The sequence below is a fragment of the Trachypithecus francoisi genome, unplaced genomic scaffold (assembly GCF_009764315.1).
Source record: "Trachypithecus francoisi isolate TF-2019V2 unplaced genomic scaffold, Tfra_2.0 Lachesis_group0, whole genome shotgun sequence".
Lineage (NCBI taxonomy): Eukaryota > Metazoa > Chordata > Mammalia > Primates > Cercopithecidae > Trachypithecus > Trachypithecus francoisi.
In genome coordinates, this window is record NW_022681453.1 from 164,555,949 (window position 1) to 164,581,834 (window position 25,886).

The 25,886-nt window shown below is 37.3% G+C and overlaps 1 protein-coding gene and 1 long non-coding RNA gene across 18 annotated transcripts in view; one reads left to right on the forward strand and one right to left on the reverse strand.

The window, feature by feature from the left end:
• Window positions 1-25,886, reverse strand: part of ANKRD28 (ankyrin repeat domain 28) — a 205,281-nt gene that overhangs the window by 82,722 nt on the left and 96,673 nt on the right. For 13 of the 17 annotated variants that reach the window (XR_004437345.1, XM_033212706.1, XM_033212714.1 and 10 more), the window contains 2 exons: window positions 14,996-15,074; window positions 858-928 (listed from right to left, as the gene is read on the reverse strand). Coding sequence is in view for 7 of the 17 variants with exons in the window: in XM_033212706.1 (XP_033068597.1) it covers window positions 858-928; window positions 14,996-15,074 (150 nt within the window). In the remaining 10 variants the exon portion in view is untranslated. Of the gene's footprint in view, window positions 1-857; window positions 929-7,357; window positions 7,424-14,995; window positions 15,075-16,095; window positions 16,383-18,687; window positions 18,730-25,886 lie in introns of those variants that run through there. The other 4 variants (XM_033212710.1, XM_033212711.1, XM_033212716.1 and 1 more) reach the window with 4 other exon arrangements.
• Window positions 7,484-25,886, forward strand: part of LOC117084210 — an 88,321-nt gene continuing 69,918 nt past the window's right edge. The window contains exons 1-2 of the long non-coding RNA XR_004437349.1: window positions 7,484-7,576; window positions 7,809-7,977. This is a non-coding gene — a long non-coding RNA (uncharacterized LOC117084210). The remainder of the gene's footprint in view (window positions 7,577-7,808; window positions 7,978-25,886) is intronic.

Consider the following 25,886-nt stretch of genomic DNA (forward strand, 5'->3'; position numbering starts at 1 on the left):
CACATACTTTTGTATTTTAAATTATTTTTTAAGCTTTGCAACAAGCTACAACTACTATAAAGTATGTAAAAGAGGTGCTTTGGACACAATGCATTTTAGAAAAGCACCGAATACACATTATAAAGTAAAATAACAGAAAAAACAAAAACAAAAAAAAAACAAAGAAGATCCAGGTTTTGTCCCATCTTAATAGCTGAATAGTTTTTCATGAATCATTAACTATATAGTTTCCTCAAGACATCTATCCCACAAAGATGTCCTCAGGACTAAAAGATATGAAAAATATAAAAATACCTTGCAAATAGTGAACATTTTCTAAAAATGTCAGTTATCTTGAGAAGCAAACAATATACAGGGCTGTAAACAAGAAGGAACTGTTCTTCCTTGTAATTCCTCTCAAATATTTTAAAGTTATAGATTTATAACTGGTAAAATGTGCAATCAAGTAATGGTTTTGAAGTTAATTTCAGTGTTTAGCTAAGTAACATTTCAATTAATTATTATACATTGATGAGATTATTTCTTGATCACAATCAGTGTAACCTTTGTAACAGACTATTGTAAACAGGTAGAGAAAAACCCTGAGGAAGGTTATGTAGGACAGAAAAATGATCTCTCTTGTAGAAGGGACAGAGGTAGGGTTTTCTATTCTCTGCTATTTTAGACTGCAAGAGGCCTTATAAACAAAAGAAATGAAACAATTAACTTGTTTTGTACAAATTCTAAAGTAAAATGACCAGTTGAGGTATCTCAGTAGCTTTTCCTTCTTTTGAAAACATAGAATTTGACTATGGATTCACAGGTATGCCTATTTAATGTTTTCATATACAATATACTTACTAAGAGAAATTTCATACCTCACTACAAGATGCAACTGCTCTGTGTAAAGGTGTCAACCATTTGCTGTCTTTGGCATTAACTCTAGCTCCTGCAACAAGAAGAAAAAAATAAATTGAAATATTGTACATAAAATATTTTTAATAAATCTCCTGAAATAGTAGTTATATATAATCCAAATTGGATAAATGACAACTGAAAAATAACTTTATTTTTTATACTTTCTGCTGATAAAATTACCCTTAGAATATAAAACAAAATTAGCCTTTTAAATTGATATAATTATCCAATAAAGTCTTAGTTTTTTTTGTTTAAAACAAAATAAACATCATTTTATATACAGGTTAGAAAAGCCACCTTTATACAGAGCATATTCAAGGTAAAAATCAGACCCCATTTTAGAATGTGTGTTAAAAAAACCAAATAAATAAATGAATATACGAATATACTTAGAGATAAAATGACTATTTTAAAGTATTCATTACATTTCTTTACTAATGAATATACCACGCCATAAGGTAAGATGATAACATCAAAATAGTTCTCCAGCCATGATTAAAAACACATTAGTACTATAAAGTTATTGTATAAGATAGAAACAATGGTTATAGACTTAGAAAAATAATTGAGAAAGAAATGAACCAACTCATGTCTTTCTAGGTTATATCTAAAGTTTAAGAAAGAAATTTCGGCCGAGACGAGCAGATCACGAGGTCAGGAGATCGAGACCATCCTGGCTAACACGGTGAAACCCCGTCTCTACTAAAAAATGCAAAAAACTAGCCGGGCGAGGTGGTAGGCGCCTGTAGTCCCAGCTCCTTGGGAGGCTGAGGCAGGAGAATGGCGTAAACCCGGGAGGCGGAGCTTGCAGTGAGCTGAGATCCGGCCACTGCGCTCCAGCCCGGGCGACAGAGTGAGACTCCATCTCAAAAAAAAAAACTGGGCCGGGCGCGGTGGCTCAAGCCTGTAATCCCAGCACTTTGGGAGGCCGAGACGGGCGGATCACGAGGTCAGGAGATCGAGACCATCCTGGCTAACATGGTGAAACCCCGTCTCTACTAAAAAATACAAAAAAACTAGCCGGGCGAGGTGGCGGGCGCCTGTAGTCCCAGCTACTCGGGAGGCTGAGGCAGGAGAATGGCGTGAACCCGGGAGGCGGAGCTTGCAGTGAGCTGAGATCCGGCCACTGCACTCCAGCCCGGGCGACAGAGTGAGACTCCATCTCAAAAAAAAAAATGGGCCGGGCGCGGTGGCTCAAGCCTGTAATCCCAGCACTTTGGGAGGCCGAGACGGGCGGATCACGAGGTCAGGAGATCGAGACCATCCTGGCTAACATGGTGAAACCCCGTCTCTACTAAAAAATACAAAAAAACTAGCCGGGCGAGGTGGCGGGCGCCTGTAGTCCCAGCTACTCGGGAGGCTGAGGCAGGAGAATGGCGTGAACCCGGGAGGCGGAGCTTGCAGTGAGCTGAGATCCGGCCACTGCACTCCAGCCCGGGCGACAGAGCGAGACTCCGTCTCAAAAAAAAAAAAAAAAAAAAAAAAAAAAAAAAAAAAAAAAAAAAAAAAAAAAAAAAGAAAGAAAGAAAGAAATTTTCTTAAATCAATTTTGTACACTTGTTTAAAAATCATTAAGTCAGTGGACAAAAATTAACCTTAATAGAATGCAAACACATTTTAAGACAAAAAAATTTACATTATTTGAGGACAGAATAATTTATCTTCCATATTAAATCCACTGATTTAGTATTTAAATCCTAACAAAATAAAAGCAGCACATGCATGTAGGATAATTCTATTAATATATCTTAAGTAGAGAAGAAACAGCCCTCGTTCTTAGAAGTATAGAACTGGCTGATAGATCCTATCCTATAAGCAATCTTAGATTTATATCCCACATCCTAAATCACTCATTTCTAAATGATGATATACAGGTACAGAAAACAGCCCAACATCAGAGTCAACTATAACAGAAACAAAGCTTCACACTTCCTAACGCTTACATTATTTCTAGGTTTTGAGTGTGAGGAGTCAGGGAATAATCAAGTGCAGTGACTTCAAGTAATGTTTTCAATTTACTAGCTCCGGGTCCCTAAGTAGTTGTGTGATCCCTCTGAACCCAAGTTTCTTCATCTATATAACAGATTTAATAGTACTTTGTTACAAAAATTAACATACAATAAATGTACCTAGTACATAATAGCAGATATGTTAGAGGTAGACTTTAAAGCCTTGAAAATGAGAGAAAATAAAATGAAATAAAGGTGTTAAGAAACATCCACAAATGTAGTAGTTGAGATGCTGAGAGTAGCCGAGTTCTTTGTGGGCAGTGACAGTGAGGACACAAAGAATCAAGAGCCAATTAGAGAGCTTTGAACAATGCTCAGAGTTAGGCTATGGGAGAAAGAAAGGAAGACAGTAAATAAAGAACCAGCCAGAGAGCATGACATACCCATGTAATAAACATTTGGGCAACTATCTGCCAGGCACTGTGGAACCCAAGATGGTTACAACACAAACTGCCTAATCACAGTAATGCCAACGTTTGTTTTGGGTATAAGACAGAATGTAGAAAGTACACACATTTGAAATGTTTGCCAGCTGGAAGCTGGAACCCTAGAGATAGTGAAGGAGTGACACAGAAGCTAGTGTCCTTGGTTTTCCCACTTATCTGCTTAGGACTTCAACGGTTCTCTTTAAGCACTGTGCCTCTTTCTACAGGTTTATATTTATGTGCATATACTATCTATACACAGTAGAAAGGAAAGCTCTGGCAGTAAGGCCCAAAAGGTATCAACCCAGACACCCAGTACAGACAGTATCCTGAATCAACAAACGCAAAGAAGAAATGAGGTCTCATGAAGGATGTTGAGAAGTCTGATTCAAAGTATTAATTAGCAGGAGAATAGAAGGGCATGGGGGCTCATGACTGTAATCCTAGCACTAAGGCTAAGGTGGAGGAGGCTAAGGTGGGCAGATTCCTTAAAGTCAGGAGTTCAAGACCAGCCTGGCCAACATGGTGAAACCCTGTCTCTATTAAAAATACAAAAATTAGCCAGATGTGGTGGCTCGTGCACACCCGTAATCCTAGCTACTTTGGAGGCTGAGGCAGGAATCACTTGAACCCGGGAGGAAGAGGTTGCAGTGAGCTAAGAATGCGCCACGTACTCCAGCCTGGGCAAGACAGTGAGACACCGTCTCAAAAAACGGAAGGTGGCTGGCACAAAAAACTGAGGAGACTCTCTATTTGCTAACAAAGATCTGAAAACAAAAAGTAAAAAAGCAGTAATTGTATGACTAATACGCTTTACTTTTATGTAGAAAAAGGAAGAGAGAATTATTTTTATCTTATCACACAATGGTCCCCCCTTGTTTCACTTTTCACAGCTTGTTACCCAATCAACCATGGCCTGAAAATATTAAGTGGAAAATTCCAGAAATAATTCATAAATTTTAAATTTCTCACTGTTCTGAGTAACATGATGAAATATGGCACCATCCTGCTCCATCCACTCAAGATATGAATCATCCCTTTGTCCATTGTATCTTGCATATGCTATCCACCCATTCCTTATGGGACCCTCTCGATTATCAGATTGACTATCATGGTATCACAATGTTTGGGTTCAAGTAACACTTACATTACTTAATAATGGCCCCAAGGTGCAAGAGTAGTGATGCTGGAAATTTGAGTATGCCAAAAGAAGCAGTAAAATACTTCCTTTTAATGAAAAGGTGTAAGTTCTCAATAAAAAACAAATCATGCTGAGGTTGCTAGGATCTACAGTAAGAACAAATCTTCTACCTGAAATTCTGAAGAGAGAAAAAGAAACCTGTGCATAGTATATAGGGTTCAGTACTATCTGAGGTTTCAGGTATCTACTTGGGGGTCTTGGAGCATACCTCTTCAAAAGGGGGAACTACTGTATTTACTTAACATGCACAAAGAAACCGTACAGGAATGCTAAGATATTAATAAGAGGGGGTGCTTATATGTTTGTGTTGGGGATGGTGGGCACATTGAAAACTGGGCATATGGCAGGTACTAGGGTAGTAATGCAACTTTACTCTATATTGTACCTTTGAATATGTATATATTGGCCGGGTACGGTGGCTCATGCCTGTAATCCCAGTACTTTGGGAGGTCGAGGTGGGCGAATCTCTGACCTGAGGAAAGGAGTTCAAGATCAGTCTGGCCAACATGGTGAAACCCTGTCTCTACTAAAATTACAAAAAAAAATTAGCTTGGCATGGTGGCGGGCTACTGTAATCCAAGCTATTCGGGAGGCTGAGGCAGGAGAATTGTTTGAACCCGGGAGGTGGAGGTTGCAGTGAGCCTAGACCATGCCATTGCACTCCAGCTTGGTCAAAAAGAGCGAAACTATGTCTCCAAAAAAAAAAAAAAAAAAAAAAAAGTATATATTTACTAATTTTTAAGCAAAACTGAATATTACCTATTCAAAAAATGAGATATATTTAAGAGAAAAGAAAAGGAATCATCACAGAAAACATTCCAAGAATTTGGTCGGTTTCAGGTGCAAAGAAAAAAAAAGTAATTAGGAATAGGGTGAAGATAGTTTTTTCTTTCTTTTGCATATGGGTTATTAAATATACAACTGCATGAAGATTTAATGGTGTATTTGGGAGACTAAAGTAAAAAATGCTGCTGGTCTTATTGTGTCATTTTAAGTTACAATAATTAATTAGTCTTTATTTGTAATAAAATTTATTTATCAAAACACATAATTACGAAAAAGAATCTCCAATGGCTAACTGAGGATATATCATACTGCTACCTGGTACTGATTAAAAATGTGGCTTCTTTTGATTCCAAAGATACGTTTATCTTCAGAAATACTAGCACCATGGGATCATACTTTTTCTCAGAAGACAGTTATCTAATCTTTTATTAAATCATGCGGCTGGGCGCAGTGGCTCACGCCTTTAATCCCAGCACTCTGGGAGGCTAAGATGGGAGGATCACCTGAGGTTGGGAGTTCCAGACCAGCCTAAGCAACATGGAGAAACCCCGTCTCTACTAAAAATACAAAATTAGCCGGGTGTGGTGGTGCACATCTGTAATCCCAACTACTCGGGAGGCTGAGACGAGAATTGCTTGAACCCAGGAGGCAGAGACTGCAGTGAGCCAAGATCGTGCCACTGCACTCCAGCCTGGGCAACAAGAGCAAAACTCCGTCTCAAAAAGAGAAAAGAAAAAAAAAATCATGCATTTCTTCTAAGAGTCTAATCAAATGTTTTTAATTCCTTGGAAAATAAAGGTCAACTATGAGAAATCAGAGCTACATCTGAGGGCACCAATGAAACAATATTCCCCCACCCACATTAGTTAACTAGTATGTGGTTTATAATATAAACAGATAAATATGACACAGTAATGCACACTACAAGAACAGCAGTTGGCTGTGTTCCTGTAAAATGAAAAATAGTGTAAAAGCAACAAACATAGCAGCACACTTCAGATAGTTCAGATTCCCAGAGCTCATGTCAGTGGGCTGTATAAAGGTAAACAGTTCTGTTCCACACAGAACACTCCAAAGTCATCTATATATTCATATATACATTAAACGACAAATTCATTCTAGAAATGGAAAAGACATTTTCAGAATATAGTTAACTAGTTCAATAGCTAGTTGGAGTATTAAACACCAGCCACAATAGCTAACAATGAGGATGGAAAGGCAGGGGAGGTAGGGAGAAATCACACCCACTTAAAACAAAGAAGTCTTTGTAGAAAGAAATAAAACCAAATGTCATTAACAGCCTCTGGTGGCATAATCACATGCCCTCTACATGGCAGAAGATAGTATTTGTGGTTTATAAGGATGACCTTAGGTAACCAAGAGAAGATTAATTTCTTATTTCCTACTCATTAAGACAGAAAAGAATATAAAATAGCAGTCCCATGTCATTTGCTGAAGTTAGGTTACTGGCAGAGCCTGTGGTGCAAAAAGCACTGCTAAGAAACAAAAGACAATACACATAGCAATTTAAGAAAGATATCATCAGTGAGTACTATAAACCAATATTTAGAGAAAACCTACATGCCAGAAACACATCTCATTAAATTCAAAATGGTTATGTCCAACTGTATAATCAATATTTTCTTTACAAGTCTTTCCTTGTCCCCCACAAATCCACGTATACCAACTGAATTTTCCCTTAAGATAAATAAGCAGCCAGAACCTATACTCACACACATATCTGAATTTAGATTCACCTTTCTAGAGTACAGATGTGATTGAGTTTCTGATATTATATGCAATAAATAACACAAACAACTAAAAATCAACTGCAGGATCATACCAGTTACATTACATGGAAAAACCCAGCTAATCAGTTTCCTCTCACCCAATCTTTTCACGTAACATTTCGCCCATATAAAAGTGCACTCTGAAACAATAGTTTTGTAAAAGAAAAGGCTACCTAAATCTAGAATTAAATGTCTAGCTATTTGGAGATAAAACAAATTCAAAAACAAAAACCTGATTTACATACTTACATTAGTCTAGGGCTCTAGACAGCAATGCAGTTGAAGAGAGGTCTGACCTCGTGAAGACACAGTCAAGGGTTAGTGGAAGGAACACTGGAGCAGGAGAGATAAGTGATCTCATAATGGCTGTATAACTAGTTGGCTATGTGACCTGGAACTGTTTCTTGGGGCCTGGGTCTTCATTTTGCAAATCATAATCCCTGCCTCCTATGTTGTGTGTCTGGTGAGGTGAGGGAGAGTTGGATATGAATATGTATGGATGGGAGGGGGTAAGGATGGGTCCCAGATTTAAACAACAAAGGGCACTCTTTCTGCAGAGTTCTACAGTCAGCAACTCCATTAGGAGTATCCCATTTGACTCTAGATTTCATCCTGCAAGATAACTGATTGACTTATTTTCTCCTAATCTAATTGGTCACTAAGTTCTTCCAATTCTTTGATTTCTGAACCTCAATTACAGCTGACCCTTAAACAACACTGGTTCGAACTGCATGAGTCCACTTATATGTAGATTTTCTTCAATCTCTGCAACCCAAGACAGCAAACCCTCCACTTCCTCTTCACCTTATTCAATGTGAAGATGACCAGGATGAAGATGTTTATGATGATCTGTTTCCATTTAATACATAGTATGTATTCTAAGATTTTCTTAGTATTTTCATTTTATTGCTTATTTTATTGTAAGAATACAGTATATAATACATATAACATATAAAATACGTGTTAACTGTTTATGTTATTAGTAAGGCTTTTGGTCAACATTAGGCTATTAGTAGTTTTTAGGGAGCCAAAGGTTATATTCAAAGTTCCTAATGTGTTGGGGTTGGGGGAATCAGTGCCCCTAACCTCCACATTGTTCAAGGGTCAACAGTACCTATAAAATAAAGAATTGTGCTAAATCATCCTTATGATCCATTTCCAGTTATAACATTCTATCCTACTTTAGAATATTCAGAATAAATTATTTCTTACTTATTAAACCTTGTCAAATGGTCTGAATGTTTGCATTCCCCTCAAATTTATGTTAAAATCCCAACCCCAATGTCATGGCATTAGGAGGCGAGGTCCTTTGTGAGGTAATTAAGTCATGAGGGCAGTGGATGGGATTAATGCCCTTATAAGAGCAGCCCAAGAGCGCTCCCTCACCCTTTCCACCATATGAGGTTATACTAAAAAGACTGCTGGCTATGAATAAGAAGTGGGTCCTCACCAGATACCAAATCTTCTGCCATTACGATCTTCCCAGGCCTCAGAAGGGAGAAAAATTTGTAAGTCACTCAGTCTGTGATATTCTATTATGGTAGCCCGAAACGACTAAGACACCTCACTCTACTTTAATATTAACTAGATGAGGTAGTATCTTTATAATCTATGTTAGAGGTCTTCAAACTACCACCCACAGGCTGCAAGGCACCTAATTTGTAAAGTTTTAATGGAACAGAGCCACATCTGTTCAATTCAGAGTTGAAGAGTTGTGAGAGTCTGTATGGCCTGTAAATAGCATCTGGCTCTTTAGAGAAAACGTTAGCCAACCTCTGATCTAGGCTAAGAACTTGATAGTAGGTACTATTAAAGTTACTGCTAACTTAATACATGTTTGTAAAAATTATAAATAGTCTCACAAATCATTTTCCAAAACTTCTATTTGCGGAGAATTGTTTTCTTCTCTGCTCCTAAACCACAGAGGAGATAGTCCATAACCAGTGAGCTGGGCCAGAAGCCAAGTACTTTTATCCCTCCTCTTCCCAAAGTGGAAATAATGCTTTTCTTTGGCTGTCTAACAGTGCAGTGGCAAAAGGTTCAGATTCTGTTTTCAGGCTCAGAGTAGAATGAGCAAAAACCAATGACATTTCCACTTTTCCAACTACAATGCTGAAAAAGATAGCTGCTGCATTGTATTTTTTAAGAGTGTTGTGGATACCAGCTATTGTGGGTTTGTTCAACTCCTAACCCCTGGCAACTCAGAATATGACTTTAATTGGAGATAGAATCTTTACAGAGGTAATTAAAATGAGATCATTAGGGTGGGACCTAATACAGTATGACTGGTGTCCTTACAAGAAGAAATCTGGAAACAGACATGGACAGAGGGAAAATAAAGGGAGAAAACAGCCATTTTACAAGCCAGAGAGAGATACCCTGAAGAGATCCTTCCCTCACAGCCTTCCGAAGGAACCAATTCTGACAGCACCTTGATCTCAGACTTGTAGCCTCCAGAACTTGGACTAAATACATTTCTGCTGTTTAAGCCACCCAGTTTGGAGTACTTTATTACAGCAGCCTCAGCAAACTAATGCACCAGCACTGAAGTAAAAATAAGAGACACATACTTCAGGTTTCATTCTTAATGCCAGAAACATCAGAATGGTGTTTTCTATTAAGGAGAGTATTTTTTATAAAAGGCCAATCAAATGAATTTTTGACAAATGCCTTCCACAATGCAGTCATTTAAGGACTTAGCACGTACTACAGGCAGTCTGAGGTCTGAGGTACTGCTAACCATATAGTGTTGAATGCAAGCATTAAGTGAATAAGCTCCCAAACAAAATATCTATACCTCAGTGGCCAGAAAATAGTCTTTAAAAGTTCTTCAATAAAAGTGACTTCACATGCAAATTTACTAAAAGCTAAATAGGTGGTCGGGGGAGGAGGGTGGGCATTGTGGTGGGAGGAAAAGAGGAAGATTCTGATTATGGCAGGATTAAGAACACGGATTCTGTAGTCAAACTGCCTGGATCTGAATTCTGGCTCTAGCTTTTACTAGCACAAAACTTTGAAAGTTTAAAAGCTAAATTGCCTTAGTTTCCTTATAATAATACCTTCACAAATTTAGGATAAAATGAGATTAATGAAATGGCTAAATTTAACAGTATTTAAAATGTAATAAGCACTCACTGTTTGCTATTATTTCACCCCATTCCATAATAACTATAACATTAATTCCAGTGGACTCTAGTATTACCATAGATTCTATGGATGTATTCACTTGCTTGATTACAAGTACCATGCCAAAAATTATACCTCATCCACAAATCTTAAGAGTTGTATCACGCACAAATATTTGGTTTTCAAAGAATTTAATTCTGGACTGCAAGTTAAAGAAAGTGAGTAGTTTTACTTTAGAGCAAGTCACCAAAATATAAAAGAGAAGGGGAAGAGATATCATGTTCAATACAGTAAGGAAACAGTTACAGCCACAAATCAAACTATGAATTATTTCTATCAATAACAGTGAAATATGTATCAAACGGTAGGACACTGAGTTAAGTGAAGCTTCTTCAGATCTTGGGAAGGTTACCAAGTCCTCTAAAAAGTCATGTTTGCATGTGTGTCTCATTTGTTCCTTTCTCTCTGCTGTGTCCTAAAATCCCTAAAAATCTTTCAGATGATCTAGAGCTGTCTGGGTAATTCACAGGAAAATCCCCTAGAGAACTCTTAACCTCACACTGCATAAGAACACAGGGGGGCAGCGCTAAACAAGAGACCAAGAAGGCATCTTTAATAATTTTTCACCCACCTGGAGATAAGGGAGAGTAACAGCCTATCACCAGCAGATTACTACCTAAGAAACCACTGATCTAAGAAGCTGCTGAGCCAGCCCAACTACCTGTGGTACATCAAGAAAAAAAGGAAACTAAATGATGAGAACATACGGACACACAGAGGTACACAACACACACCGGGGCCTATCAGAGGGTGGATGATGAGAGGAAAGAGGGTTCAGGAAAAAATCATCGATGGGAACTAGGCTTAATATATGGATGATGAAATCTTCTGTACAACAAACCCACATAAGTTTATCTATATAACACACCTGCACATGTACTCCTGAACTTAAAATTTGGTTTGAGAGTTATTTGAAGAAACAAACCTAACAGATGCTTTTTGCCCCTTCCTTTCTGTTCTGCAAAGAGGCATATTCCTCAAAGATAGGTAAGAATCTGAAAGCATCCAGCACAGGACTAGGACAAAAATATATAGAGTAGAGTAAACTAGGAGAAATACAGTTGGAAAAAACCATCCCAGAAAATAAGAGGACGAATTCATGAGCTACTCTATATACTCGACTTCACTGAATTTAAGTTCTGAAGAGGAGACCTCAAAGAAAAGTTACAAGGAAGAAGAGATAAGACAATGTAAAGAGACTACGAGAGCTAGCTGAGTTTGGGGGAAAAAAGGAAAACTGTTAAAGACAAAAACCTAGAAATAACCAAAAGTAGGATAAACATGACTTAAAATGGTCAAGAATTTGAAGCCAAAGCCAGAGAATGAATCTTTAAAAACAGAAGTCAGAGCATGTTATTCCACTCCAAACAGAACTCTTCATTGGTTTTCCACATCACTTAGAGGGCCAAGGCAACACAAAAGAGTGAAACAAACTGGAAAAAATATAAATGTCCTTATTTTCTAATTTTTTATCACAAGTCAGACATAATAAAAACCTGAAATATGAACACAGAAGGAAATGACTCTGTAAAATAATCTCAATCTTTGTATTTTTTTTACGTTAGAGAATATAGAGCTCCTGCTATGGATATCGAAGTAGTTTTTAAAATACAAAATTACAGTAACTGACTCTATTGTATGTTCTTATGAAGCATGACTTTTATATAATGCAATATTACAAGAATTTTATACAAAGAAGCATTATTTCATATTGCTTAATTTACTTCTTTAAGATTATACCTACCTGCTATTACAATGTGGTATTGGTAATTAACATGAAGTATAAACACCTACACTAAATTTTCATTACCGTGAACAAATTAGCCTAATTTTGTTGCCTATATTTCTCTTCATGTATTTTTTTCTCATCTTTACCTAAATAATTGATCAGATCAAATATCTATTTCAATTCTAATTTATAACTCAACATATCATAATTCATTAAAAGGCTGTTTGATGAATCCAGAATTTAAAATTAGGGTTATGGATATCAGTCAGTTTAACTTGGGCCTCAGCAACCATGGCATTCAAACCAAATTTACCCAGAACTCCTGGAGCATCTATACAGAAACTGTTAAGTCTATATACTATATATTGTCTGAAGACTATTCTTCTGATACTTATTCTGAACTAAAATTTGGATACAATTAGTCTTTTACTACCCTGCTATTCTGGAAATCTATTTCCAATATAAAACTAAGAATTCATTGGTTAGCTTATACTTGACTTCTAAAATGTGTAGTATAAGTATATCTTCTATAAAACTGTCCTAATCAACTTTTAATTTAAAGAGTTAATAGGAATTTAAAATGGATATAACATGAACGAACTGAAGAAATATCCACCAACCAAAATTTCTTCCTGATCAGGTTTCTGGTTCAGATTTCAAAATCTCTCCTGGGCCGGGTGCAGTGGCTCATGCCTGTAATCCCAGCACTTTGGGAGGCCGAGGTAGGTGGATCACCTGAGGTCACGATTTCGACACCAGTCTGGCCAACATGGTGAAATCCCATCTCTACTAAAAATACAAAAATTAGCCGGGCCTGGTGGCGCACACCTGTAGTCCCAGCTACTTGGGAGGGTGAGGCAGGAGAATCTCTTGAACCTGGGAGGTTGCAGTGAGCTGAGATCGTGCCACTGCACTCCAGCCTGGGCGACTCAGCGAGACTCTGTCTCAAAGAAAAAAAAAGTATTCTTTCAAAGGTAAGTTCAAATAGCTTTTTATACAAGTACCATGGTTATTTTTATACATGATTTGTACTTGGATTATTCAGAAGAAACTAAGCATTCTTTCAAATGCTTATTTCAAAGCTGACATCTATATACTGTCATGCTCATGGTAAGACTCATTTGACTATCATACTTACAGAAACCAGGAAGTCAATCTTTTACAAGTAACTAAAAATACTTGTTGCAAACATTTACTTTTAAAAGGAAGGGATTACGTCAACTTTGAGCATTTGAAAAGTTTCTCCTAGGTGTAAAAATAAAAAATGAAAACAAACAAACAAAAAAAAACAAACCCTCCATGTGGAATCATATAAAATAGTCTTTATGACAAAACAAAAATTATCAGAATTCTGTGTTAAAATAAAAAATGCAGCAGTAGACTTCTTATGCAAAGTCCTAACCTGTTTCTTAGATGATATTTGTGTAGAAAATTCCACAAACTTGTGTTCCATTAATTTATATTATTAAAAGAAATAATTTTTTTCAACCTCCTCAGTTCTTTCCTTGAGTAAATTTTAGCTGAAAATTAATAACGAACAGGCATCTTCAGGGAAGTATATCAGTAGTGAAATTATTCATAAAGAAACTAACAAAATATTAGCCAGGACCACGTTTAACCATATTTACTTTTATATGATCATGAAATCTGTTATAGAAATAAGGTATTTTTTAAAAAGTCAGATGGATTCTTAAATTTTTTTGAATTTGTAATGGCAAAACTCTGGGTTATTATTTAATGAAATCTTCACACAAAATTTCACCCTCTGAGCCCTCCTTTCCACAAACTATCAAAGGAATACAACTACTTATTCAATTTCATTACGCATGTATGTGCGTAATTTGGCAACACTAGCTCAAATTAATGACACATATCCTTTGCCAATAAATATCATTACAATCATCTGGCTATAACAAGAGTATTTCTAAACTCTGTCTGTCTGCTTGCTTGTTTTGGGACTGTAGGTAGTCTGACCACAATAGAAGCCATTCTATCACAGACAGTTCTAGTATTACTTCATATTGTAAAGACTTAAATGGTTTACAAAAAATAATAAAGGAGTGTAATTGACTAAAAATATTTTACAGGCCCTCAAGTAGGGTTAAATGAAAGTTATTTAAACACAGACATCTTGCTGGCATTGTCTTCAAAAATATATCTACTATCAGACTATTTCTTACTGTCTCCACCGTTGCATTTGGTATAAACCACCATTACCTGCACCTAGGAGAATTGCAACCATCTCCTATAATTCTGTGCTCAACGAGGCCTACTATAACTGCTCCATATAATACCCTATATAGGCTGGGCATGGCGGCTCACTCCTGTAATCCCAGCACTTTGGGAGGCCGAGGCGAGCAGATGACGAGGTCAGGAGATAGAGACCATCCTAGCCAACAAGGTGAAACCCCGTCTCTACTAAAAATACAAAAATTAGCTGGGTATGGAGGCGCGTGCCTGTAATCTCAGCTACTTGGGAGGCTGAGGCAGGCTAACCACTTGAACCAGGGAGTTGGAGGTTGTAGTGAGCTGAGATCGTGCCACTACACTCCAGCCTGGCAACAGAGCAAGACTCCATCTCAAAAAACAAAAACAAACAAACAAACAAAACCCAAAAAAACCCTTACATACAATGCTTATCCCACCTTGATTATCCTGATCTACCTTTTCATTTTTTCAAAGCACTTATCATTTAGTATACTATAAAATTCACTTGTATTTATTGCTTGTTTTCCTTATCAGAGTGTAAGCTACAAGAGGGCAGCAATCTTTGTTTTGTTCTTTAATGTACTCTAAGCACCCAGAAAAAGATATGTGATCAGTATTTACAGAATGAATACAAAAATAAGTTTCAGCTGATAAAACAAATATGAACAACCAGGTCATGCAGTAAATAGTCAATTATGACTGAGAAACATTAAGAATAACAAAAATATACATAATATGTTCTTATTACTCAGGGGTTACCATACCAGATAAAATAAGAAGTTCAATGATTTCTGCATCTCCAAGGTAAGCTGCAGCGTGCAATGGGGTTCGCTTTTCATTGTCCTGTGATAATAAGGAAAGGTAGGAAATACGTTTTAAAATAAGGTTAATTTTAATAATAGTTTAAATAACCACAACAACCGCCCCCCAAGCCATTATTAACTATCAGCTTATTACTTTTATAACTCTAGCCTAGTCTGGAAGTCCCAATTAAAAAAAAAAAAAAAAAAAAAAAAAGGATGTGACCAGCCTGGGCAACACGGTAAGACCTTGTCTCTACAAAATTTTTTTAACAATTAGCCAGGCATGCAAGTGAATGAGGCTGCAGTGAGCCATGACTGCAGCACTGCACTCCAGCCTGGGTAACAGAGCAGGACCCTGTCTCTACTAAAAATAAAGAAAACAGCAAACAAAAACACAGGGAATTTCCTTGCTAAGGTAAAAGCCTTAAAAAAAATTTTTGACCTTAAAATAGTGGTATAAAGTGCAGCAAAGAATAAAAATAAAAACCTAAAATGACAATGAAATAGCTTCTTAGACTTTCTTTGAATAAAGATGTTTGTGCTGCTGACATATATAGGAAAATTTTACTTCATACTAATCTTTTCATCAGTATATTTCTGCAGTTTTACAGTTTAGAACTGTTAACCTAATTGAATAAAATAAACCTTAACAAACTAAAAGATTTGCCTATCAAAATGTTTCCACAAGAGTACCCTCAGGGGCAAAAAGAGAAAATATTTCCGGGGATCTGACATTATACTTTAAAGGAATTTTAAGTTTTTTCTTAACATTCCTGCCAGTTTTACTTTCATTTCCAAAATATATTCATGTTTGTTTCAATATAAAAAATACATACTCATCCAAATCTTCCTCTAGGAAAAGAAGCTACCTCTAATGCATGTTTCATGGACCTCCTACCAGAAAACAACAGTGCTGTCCAGTTCAAGATGCAAGGTTTCAGAGTAATGTCACATTCAGGAATTTTTAATTCATAGATACCCTATCTAAAGTTACAACAGAGTATTACTGACTTGGCTGCATTTAAAAAAAACTATTCAGAAATACTTGTATTGAAACTTACATCCTTAATTTTTGATAAAGGCTTCTGTGACAGATTGTTAGTTGTTTTCTACTACGTTCTTCCTTTTGTCCACAGGAATAAAATTTTAGCTGGTCACTTAGCCACCCAGTGAGAGAACACATTTTCAGCCTCCCTTGAAGTTGTTGCTTAGTGTAGACCAATGGTATGTGAGTGGAAATTAACAACGGGCACAACTTCCAGGTCATCTTCAACTTAAAAGACAACTACTCTAGGCCGGGCACGGTGGCTCACGCCTGTAGTCCCAGCACTTCGGGAGGCCAAGGCGGGTGGATCATGAGGTCAGGAGATCGAGACCATCCTGGCTAACATGGTGAAACCCCGTCTCTACTAAAAAAAAGAAAAAAAATTAGCCTGGCGTGGTGGCGGGCGCCTGTAGTCCCAACTTCTCGGGAGGCTGAGGCAGGAGAATGGCGTGAACCCGGGAGGCGGAGCTTGCAGTGAGCTGAGATCGCGCCACTGCACTCCAGCCTGGGCGACAGAGCGAGACTCTGTCTCAAGAGAAAAAAAGGATAACTACTCTAGAACGGGGCTAATTGTTTCCCGCTTCCCACAGGCTAGAAGGCACATGTGAAACTGAGCCCCTTTGACCATGCAAATGTAGGCCAATATACTAGCATTCTGTCAAGCAACAAGATCTGGAATAAATAATCCTATAGAAAAGAGTTGCCTTACCAGCTTGGACCACTGACTTTCAGGCTATTAAGAGAAATAAACTTATTTAAAGTAGGTACTGTATTTGGGGGGCCTCTTACCATATTAGAATACTACTACAGTTTTCAAGATTTAAACAAACGAAAAATTATACTTCACTTTGTAATAACTTTCTTGTTTAGGAATCCCTTAATTACTTTAAGAAAAAACAGTCGGGCCATTGAGAACTAAAGTAAAAACCTGCTTGCTAGGCAAAAGAGGGATTAAATATCTACAGGCAATCCAAAAAAGGCTTAGCTGTAGTATATGACGTTATCATAAAGAGGTATCTTAACATTTGGGAGGCTGTGGTGGGAGGATCACTTGAGGCCAGGAGTTCTACACCAGCCTAGGCAACACAGTGAGACCTCATTATCTATAAAAAATAAATAAGTAAATAAATTAGCTGGGTTGGTGGCATGCACCTGTAGTCCTAGCTACTCAGCAGGCTGAGGTAGGAGGATGGCTTGAGTCCAGGAGCTTGAGGCTGCTGTGAGCTATGACCATGCTACTGCACTCCAGCCTGGGCAACAGAGCAAGATCTTCTCTGGTGGGGGGCGGGGGGAGAATGTGTGTAACATATAATTAATTACCACTGGTCTCATCAAACATTTCTCCCTATAATTTTAATATTGCTTTTGTCCTTAAAATAGTAACAGGTGTTCCAGTAAAGGGAGGCTGATATAGTGCCAATGTTAAATTGTTCAATAAGCTAAGGGTTCTTTCTCTCACAATTACCAAAAGACCTTGTTTTTTATTCCAATATATACCACCCCACGAAACAGAATGCTCTGCACAGAAATTATTCAACAAACAATTGTTGAAAGGACTAACGTAAAACCACTATAGTAACAGAATACATGCAAAGATGAGTCCTAATTTAGTCATTTTTTAAAGAAAGGACACTTTGCCTAGGCTTTTCAATGTTACTCATTAACACAGCAAACTTCCTAGAGTGTTTAAATATGATCAGATTTAGTGAAATTGAGAAACATCTATTGCACCAGATACACTACACACATAGCACAACAACACAGAAAGTGAGTCATCTGTGTGTGAGATGTCTGGAATTCCATGACTCAATGCCTCTCAAATCCCATTAATGTGTTTTATGATTCATATGAACATAGTTTTTCCTCTCTGCAAATCAATTTGAAGAAAAGGGAGAAATAAAACTGGCTAATTTTGAAAGAAAGAGTTTATATATCATATTTTACTACAGTTAAACACTGAAAATTAGGTAATAAAATATTTCAGATTTCTTTCAGCAAAATGTATTAAAATTAAAAAGTGATGATCCCCTTAGACACAGTAATTCCATTTTAAGACTTTTTTTTTTAAAGGCCTACATGTGTCCAGATAAATGATTAAGTGTATTTATTGAATCACCGTAGGAGGCAAAATGCTAGAAACAACTTAAATGTCTGCTAAATGGTTACCTAAAATTATAAAACATAAACAAACTCTTAATCTTTATTTAACTGACTCACATGATTAACCAATATCCTTGGCTTCCTGAGTAAAATTAATAGATGACTATGGCACATTAAATATTCTGACTCGTAGTTTACCACTAACAAGCCCACACAGTTCTGCTCCCATGATGGGGTACGTTTATCAAGGGTAAGCTGTGTTTGTTACCACAACTGAAGAATCAATAAAAGCAAACTACTGAAAAAAGGAAAGTGCTATTGAATTGGGTATGGCTGAGATAATTGGAAACACTAAGGCAAACAGTAAACAGTAAAAACAGGGGTTTTGCCCTAAGATTATTTCTTAAGGGTCTAATTTCTCACATCAGCTACAGAAAGTCTAAATGGAAGTTATAGATAATGCACTCTGAGTATGGTCTGAGCAAGGAAGAGAACACTGAATACCTACCTGTCAGTGGACTCCACATCCAATGAAAAAGCCTTGGCCTAACTTTAAAAAAAAAAAAAAAAGGCTGGAAATACACAGTCACACTGAAATGCTCAGAGATCACATTTTAGAATTCCCAACTACCATATATCAGATGAGAGGTCTTTTAGTTGTACATCCATACAATGAAATACTGTGCTTCCAGTGTAAAATAAGAAGCAGACCTCAGTGTTCCTTATCAATGGAACAATCTCTAAAGCACAGCATTAAACGAAAAATGCAGGTTCAGAACCACTGTAGTTAAAAGGTTCTACATACACTTAGGCTTGAATATGTATGAAATATCTCTGGAAGAATACTCAAAAAATGAATACAGTAATCTTACCCCTGAGGAAATAGGTTTGTTGACTAGGGTTTGAGTGTGTAAGAGAGTTATTTTTCATTATTTGTAGTCTTCTACAGGTACATGTTTTACAAAGAAAAACAAAACAGAAAAAATTAAAAATAACTTATTCAATCAACTGAGAAGCATCGTAATAAAAATTCTAAAAATAATTTTCCATAACCAGGCATTTTGTTAAGTACTAGGTGCCCATTAAAATTTTTTTTCTTAAGTCAGTTTACTTTAGAAGCCATTACATCTCAATGTATTATTCCAAAATAATCCCAAATAGAATTATTAAATACACACCAGACTGAAGTTTTTGAACTCATTCAATCATATACTTTATATACATTTTTTAAAATTTTACTTTAAGTTCTGGGATGCATGTGCAGAACATGCAGGTTTGTTACACAGGTATACATGTGCCATGGTGGTTTGCTGCACACCTATCAACCCATCATCTAGGTTTTAAGCCCTGCACGCATTAAGTATTTGTCCTAATGCTCTCCCTTCCCTTGCTCCCCGACCCTGTGACAGACTCTGGTGTGTGATGTTCCCCTCCCGGTGTCCATGTGTTCTCACTGTTCATCTCCCACTTACGAGTGACAACATGCAGTGTTTGGTTTTCTGTTCCTGTGTTAGTTTGCTGAGAATGATGGCTTCCAACTTCAGCCATGCTCCTGCAAAGGACATGAACTCATTCTTTTTTATGGCTGCATAGTATTCCATGGTGTATACATGCCACATTTTCTTTATCCAGTCTGTCATTGTTTCCAAGTCTTTGCTATTGTAAATAGTGCTACAATAAACATACGTGTGCATGTGTCTTTATAGCAGACTGTCAATCATATACCTTTAAGAAAATACATTTTTCTTACAGCTTACATAGGTGCTATGAAAGGTATTTTACACATATGATTAGGACTACAAAAAGTGATTGCTTACTCTCCCCAAATAAAAACAAAAAATAGTTTTAGCTCTTACAGCAATTATCTTGAGAGACAGAAGGTGAAATACATTAAAAGTTCTGGCCTAAATGAGACCAATGATTGTTAATTACTCTGGGGTTGGGTCATAGGCATGAGCTGAGCCAGTGCATTACTGAAGTGCTACACAAGTAGTCGAAACATGAGAGAATTTCTCTGTGGTGATGGAATGGTTCTGTATCTTGAATGTGCTAGTGGTTACACATGTGCCAAAATGCCGATTCATGCACAAAGCCATCACCACAATTACCACACACCACACACAACCCCTCTCCCCCAAATGAGTGCTTGCAACAACTGCTGAAATCAAATTAAGGTCTGTAGTTAGTTGTATTGTGCCAATATCAATTTCCTGGTTTTGATAATGCACTAAAAGTTATGACTACTGAAGGAATATCATGATGGAAACATGGGGCTGTGCTGTACCATCTGCAATTTCTGGTGTGTCTATAATTTCTTCAAAATAAGTGTTTAAAAAGTATTCAGAAGCACCCTGAATTATTCTTTAGTTTATATGTTATGTTACAATGAACCCTAGAAGCAAGCTTAAAAAAAAAAAAAAAACACTAGGAAAGCTTAGATAACTTAGGAATAAAGGAGGCTGTGAGAAAAAGAATCTGTGGTGGGATGCCAAGCTCAGGACAGGCAAAGGGTTAGATCCATGAGGTGCCTTAAATTAAATCTGGAACTAAGACTGCATTTGTACATTTTCAGCGGAAGTTTTACCTTAATACAGATTTCAAGATCAAGCTCTAAGAGGAAACATATAAAGTAGAAAAATAGGGAAGTGAAAAGAAAGAAATGACAAAGTGAAAGACAAATACTTGTTCAAGGCAAAATACTTAAAAGTGACTCAGAATTCATCCACTTCGGTTGGATTCAACCACAACCTTTATAGCAATGATACAGGTCTGTAATTCTGCCCTTGTTCAGGTCTTGAAAATGTTCATGTACACTAGCTATAACTCCTTAGGAAGACTAGTAGTAACAGCAAACAAAACAATTAACACTTACCTAGTGCTTACTTTCTGCTAGGACTGCTTTAAGCACTTACCAAACAGGGTTAAGTATGCAACTGTATCTCCTTATTTTACAGATAAGGAAATCAAAACAGAAAAGTTTAAGAAACTCATTCAAGATCATAGGAAGTGGCAGAATCAGACTCAAGCACAGATAGCTGGACTCTGAGGTGCATGCTGTTAATCTATTATGCTGCCTCTATTTATAATATTCCTCCCTCTACCAGCTTGATCACAGTCCACTTAAACTAATCATTCTCCCTCAAAGCATTCTGTAGTCTGACTTCACTTTTTTCTCATCAACAGTAGCACAGTTTTCTTTGTATTTTTCTGTCCTTTCTCTATTTTTCCCATTTACACCTAATAGTCGCTCTCTTTCTTGCCCCTATCATGATGCTTTTTGCTTCCACTCCTATTGCTATCAGACTAAAACTTCCCTGATAAATATTTACATATCATCAATGCTCAGGTTATGGTCCCCAGAACTCAGGTGGACCTGGCTAGGACTCATCAGATCCACTCTTCTCTTGTGCCTTTATAAAATAAGTTTTGATTATCCTGCGGTCCTCGAGATCTACACTCAGGGACGCCTCATGGTGAACCTCAGTCTTAAGGATATAGCTCTGTAAGATATTGGTTAATACCTACAGCTGCTTCAAGCAAGATAATTCTGGCTTACTCTGGTACAGAAGTCATGCTTAGTACTCTTACAGCTATTTGGGAGAATATTCACATTGTGTTTTTAGTTAACGTCATTTTAAAATTTACTATCACCCTTCCAGGTTCTTATTCTCAGACCACATCGGAGATCCAACTGGCTTACCTGCTAGCAGATAAGACTTGGAAGCAATTTCACTTTCACTATCTCACTTACGATTCTACTCAATCACCTTTACTGGCTGTTGTCACCATCACCAATCACCTCCATTCTGCCTCCTTAACCTGATATTCAAAAACTACTAACCAATAGTTGGAACCATAACAGACACAGAAGACATGGCACATTTTCATCTGTACACGTATTCCCTCTGGCCAGAATGTCTTTCCACTACCCGAATTCCCTCTACTCTTCAAGGCCCAGTTTAGTTTCTATTTCTTTCACAAAGTCTTCAGGACCATGTCAGTCCACTGAGATTTATCCATCCCATACTCCTATTACAACATTATTATCTGTACCATATAAGGTGGCATTCTTGTTAATACTCAGTTTTGGGTTTATGTCATGGCTTCATAATTTGGTAAAAAGTATCTAGAGAAAACAAACTGTCTATGTCCACATAATACCTGGCTTAAAGTTATGTACCTTATAGGCACTAGAAAGGATTTAACAAATTATGTTAGTGGACAGCACTTGCCATGATTCAATGATATGCTAATGTGTTATAGGTTGTAGAAGACTTCCATATTGATTTTGGGTATGAGAATGAAGCACATTTTAGAACTACCTCTGACAGACAACTGTAAAATAACTGTTAAAACCAGTTCTAAGATGTATGCTATGGTCCTTTTCCTCCAAGGTATACTTTGAAAACCTCTGTGGAACCTTAAAGTTTCAGATTATGATATGAGAAATCATTAGCATTTATCAGAGCAATATAACTTTAAGGAAAAATTACAAATAGTCCACATTTCTATTATCATCCTCAATAATTACTACTATTGAATACACACACACACACATATATATATATATATATATTAGATAGCATTACTAGGTACAGAAATCTAACTTAAACCAGTTTAGGCAAAATTGATTTACAGGAAGGACACTGAAGCATCTACTGGAATTGAGCACTGAACAACCAAAATTGAGGAAAGGCAGGCATGTGGCTAAGTCATAAGAACAAATGAAACAAAACACTTGAAATACTCAGGACTCTGTCTTTTGTCTCCGTTTCTTCTTCACACGTGAGCAGATTTTTCTGCCTTCACAGAACACTTTTTTTCATGGTAGGGAATAAGCCATCACAACACCTGACATTTACTCTTAGAACTTCAGCAGCCCAAGGAGAAGTCTCTTAATTCAATCTCCCAGAAGAATATCTGACTGATTAATTTGGTGCTCACCAAATGTGCTCATCAATTTAATGCTTACTTCTATATTAACTGAAAGTAGGGGAAGATTAACATGGCAGTTCCTGTAGTAACTATGTAGAATGCGGAGAGTGTCTTAGAAAAGGAGAGTAAACCTGAAGATTTTTATTATGTGCAACCATTGCATAAAGCACTTAAAACATCTTATTTACTTTGTAAAGTTATTGTACAATTTATAGCATGCAACAAAATGATGAACATTGTATCAGTCTGCTCTGCACTGCTACAAAGGAATATCTGAGGGTGGGTTATCTACAAAGAAAAGAGGTTTATTTGGCTTATGGTTCTATCGGCTGTATAAGAAGCATGGCACCAGGCCAGGCACAGTGGCTTGTGCCTGTAATCCCAGCACTGTGGGAAGCCCAGGCGGGCGGATCACCTGAGGACAGGAGTTGGAGACCAGCCTGGCCAACATGGTGAAACATCATCTCTACTAAAAATACAAAAATCAGCCAGCCAGGCATGGTGGTGGGCACCTGTAATCCCAGCTACTCAGGAGGCTGAGGCAGCAGAATCGCTTGAACTCGGGAGGTGGAGGTTGCAGTGAGCCAAGATCCTGCCACTGCACTCCAGCCTGGGTGACAGATCGAAACTGTCTCAAGGCCGGGCGCGGTGGCTCAAGCCTGTAATCCCAGCACTTTGGGAGGCTGAGACGGGCGGATCACGAGGTCAGGAGATCGAGACCATCCTGGCTAACCCGGTGAAACCCCGTCTCTACTAAAAAATACAAAAAAACTAGCTGGGCGAGGTGGCGGGCGCCTGCAGTCCCAGCTACTGGGGAGGCTGAGGCAGGAGAATGGCGTTAACCCGGGAGACGGAGCTTGCAGTGAGCCAAGATCCGGCCACTGCACTCCAGCCTGGGCAACAGAGCGAGACTCCGTCTCAAAAAAAAAAAAAAAAAAAAAGAAACTGTCTCAAAAAAAAGGGATGGCACCAGCATCTGCTTCTGGTGAGGGCCTCAGGAAGCTTATAATGGTGGCAGAAGGTGAAAGGAAAGCAGGGGTGTCACAAGGTGAAGAGAGGTATCAAGAGAGAGAAGAGCGGGTGCCAAGCTCTTTAAACAACCAGCTGTTGGATGAAGTAGGAGAGCTAGAACTCACATTTACTGCTGGGAAGGCACCAACCCATTTATAAAGGATCTGCCCCCATGATCCAAACACTTCCCATTAGACTCTACCTCCAAGACTGAAGATCACATTTCAACAAGAGATTTGGAGGGGACAAACATCCAAACGATATCACTTATTTTCAAGAGCACTTGAAACATTAAGATAAACCATATTCTGAGCCAAAACCAAACCTTAACACATTAAAATAAATCAAAATCATACAAAGTACGTTCTTTGGCCATAACAAAATTAAATTGGAAATAACAGAAAGATAACCTGACAATTTGAAAAGTGCCAAGTATTTGGGATTCAAAGAATATTTCAGTAGTAAAGTAGAATAAATGTAGAAAATGAATTCTAAATAACCCATGTAAAGAGGAAGGCTCCAAGAACATTAGAAAAATATTTTGAATGGAATGAAAATGAATACAACACATTAAAATTTTGGGGATAAAGTTAAAGCAATAGAGAGCAATTTATGTATTAAATGTTTGTATCAGAAAAGGTCTTAATAATTTAAGCTTTCACTTAAACTAGAAAAAAAGGGCAAAATAACCAGCAAAAAAAAGCAGGATGAAAATGATAAAGATGAAAACAAAACAAAAACAGAGTATTAGTGAACTCAAAAGCTGATTCTTTGAAAAGATAAATATAATTAATAATCTTCTAGTCAGAATGATCAAAGGAAAAAATAATCTGTATCAAAACTAAGAGGGGATTATCAATAAAATCCCCAAAACATAAAAAGATGTTGAAGCCAACATTATCCTGATACCAAAACCAGACAAAGATATTACCAAAACACAAACAAACAAAAACCAAAACAGAGATGAATATCCCCCATCAACACAGACATAAATATCTTCAACTAAATATCAGCAAACTGCATTCAGCAATATATGAAAAGGGTACTACATCACGACCAACTGGGGTTTATTCTGGGATCACAAGTCTCATTCAACTAGAACCAAATGGTGTAAATTCAACATATTAGCAGACTAACAAAAAGAAAGGTCATATAATCATCACATTTACCAAAACCCAGTATCTACTCATGATCTTTTTTAATTAATTAATTAATTATTTTGAGACAGAGTCTCCCTCTGTTGCCCAGGCTAGAGTGCAGTGGCACGATCTTGGCTCACTGCAACCTCCACCTTCCAGGTTCAAGCAATTCTCCTGTCTCGGCATCCTGAGTAGCTGGGATTACAGGCGCACACCACCACACACGGCTAGCTTATAATTTTTAAAACTCTCAGCAAACTTACAGGGGTATTTTCTTAACCCAATAAAGCGTATTTACAAAAATCTACAGCTGACAGGTAATTTAATGGTGAGAGTGAATGCTTTTTTTCTGAGATAGGAATGAGGCCAAAATGTCTACTCTCACCGCTCCTACTCAAGTACTTGTCAGTAAAATAAGGAAAAGCAAAAAAACTTATCAATTGAGAAAAAAGAAAGAAAAGTACATTTAGTCATAGATGGCATATTATTTATAAAGAAAATTCCAAGGAATCTAAAAAAAAAAAAAATTCCTAGACTAAGTTTAGAAAAGTTGTTGAATGCAAGGTCAATATACAAAACCAACTATATTTCTTACAAGCAATTAATAAGTGAAAGTTATACT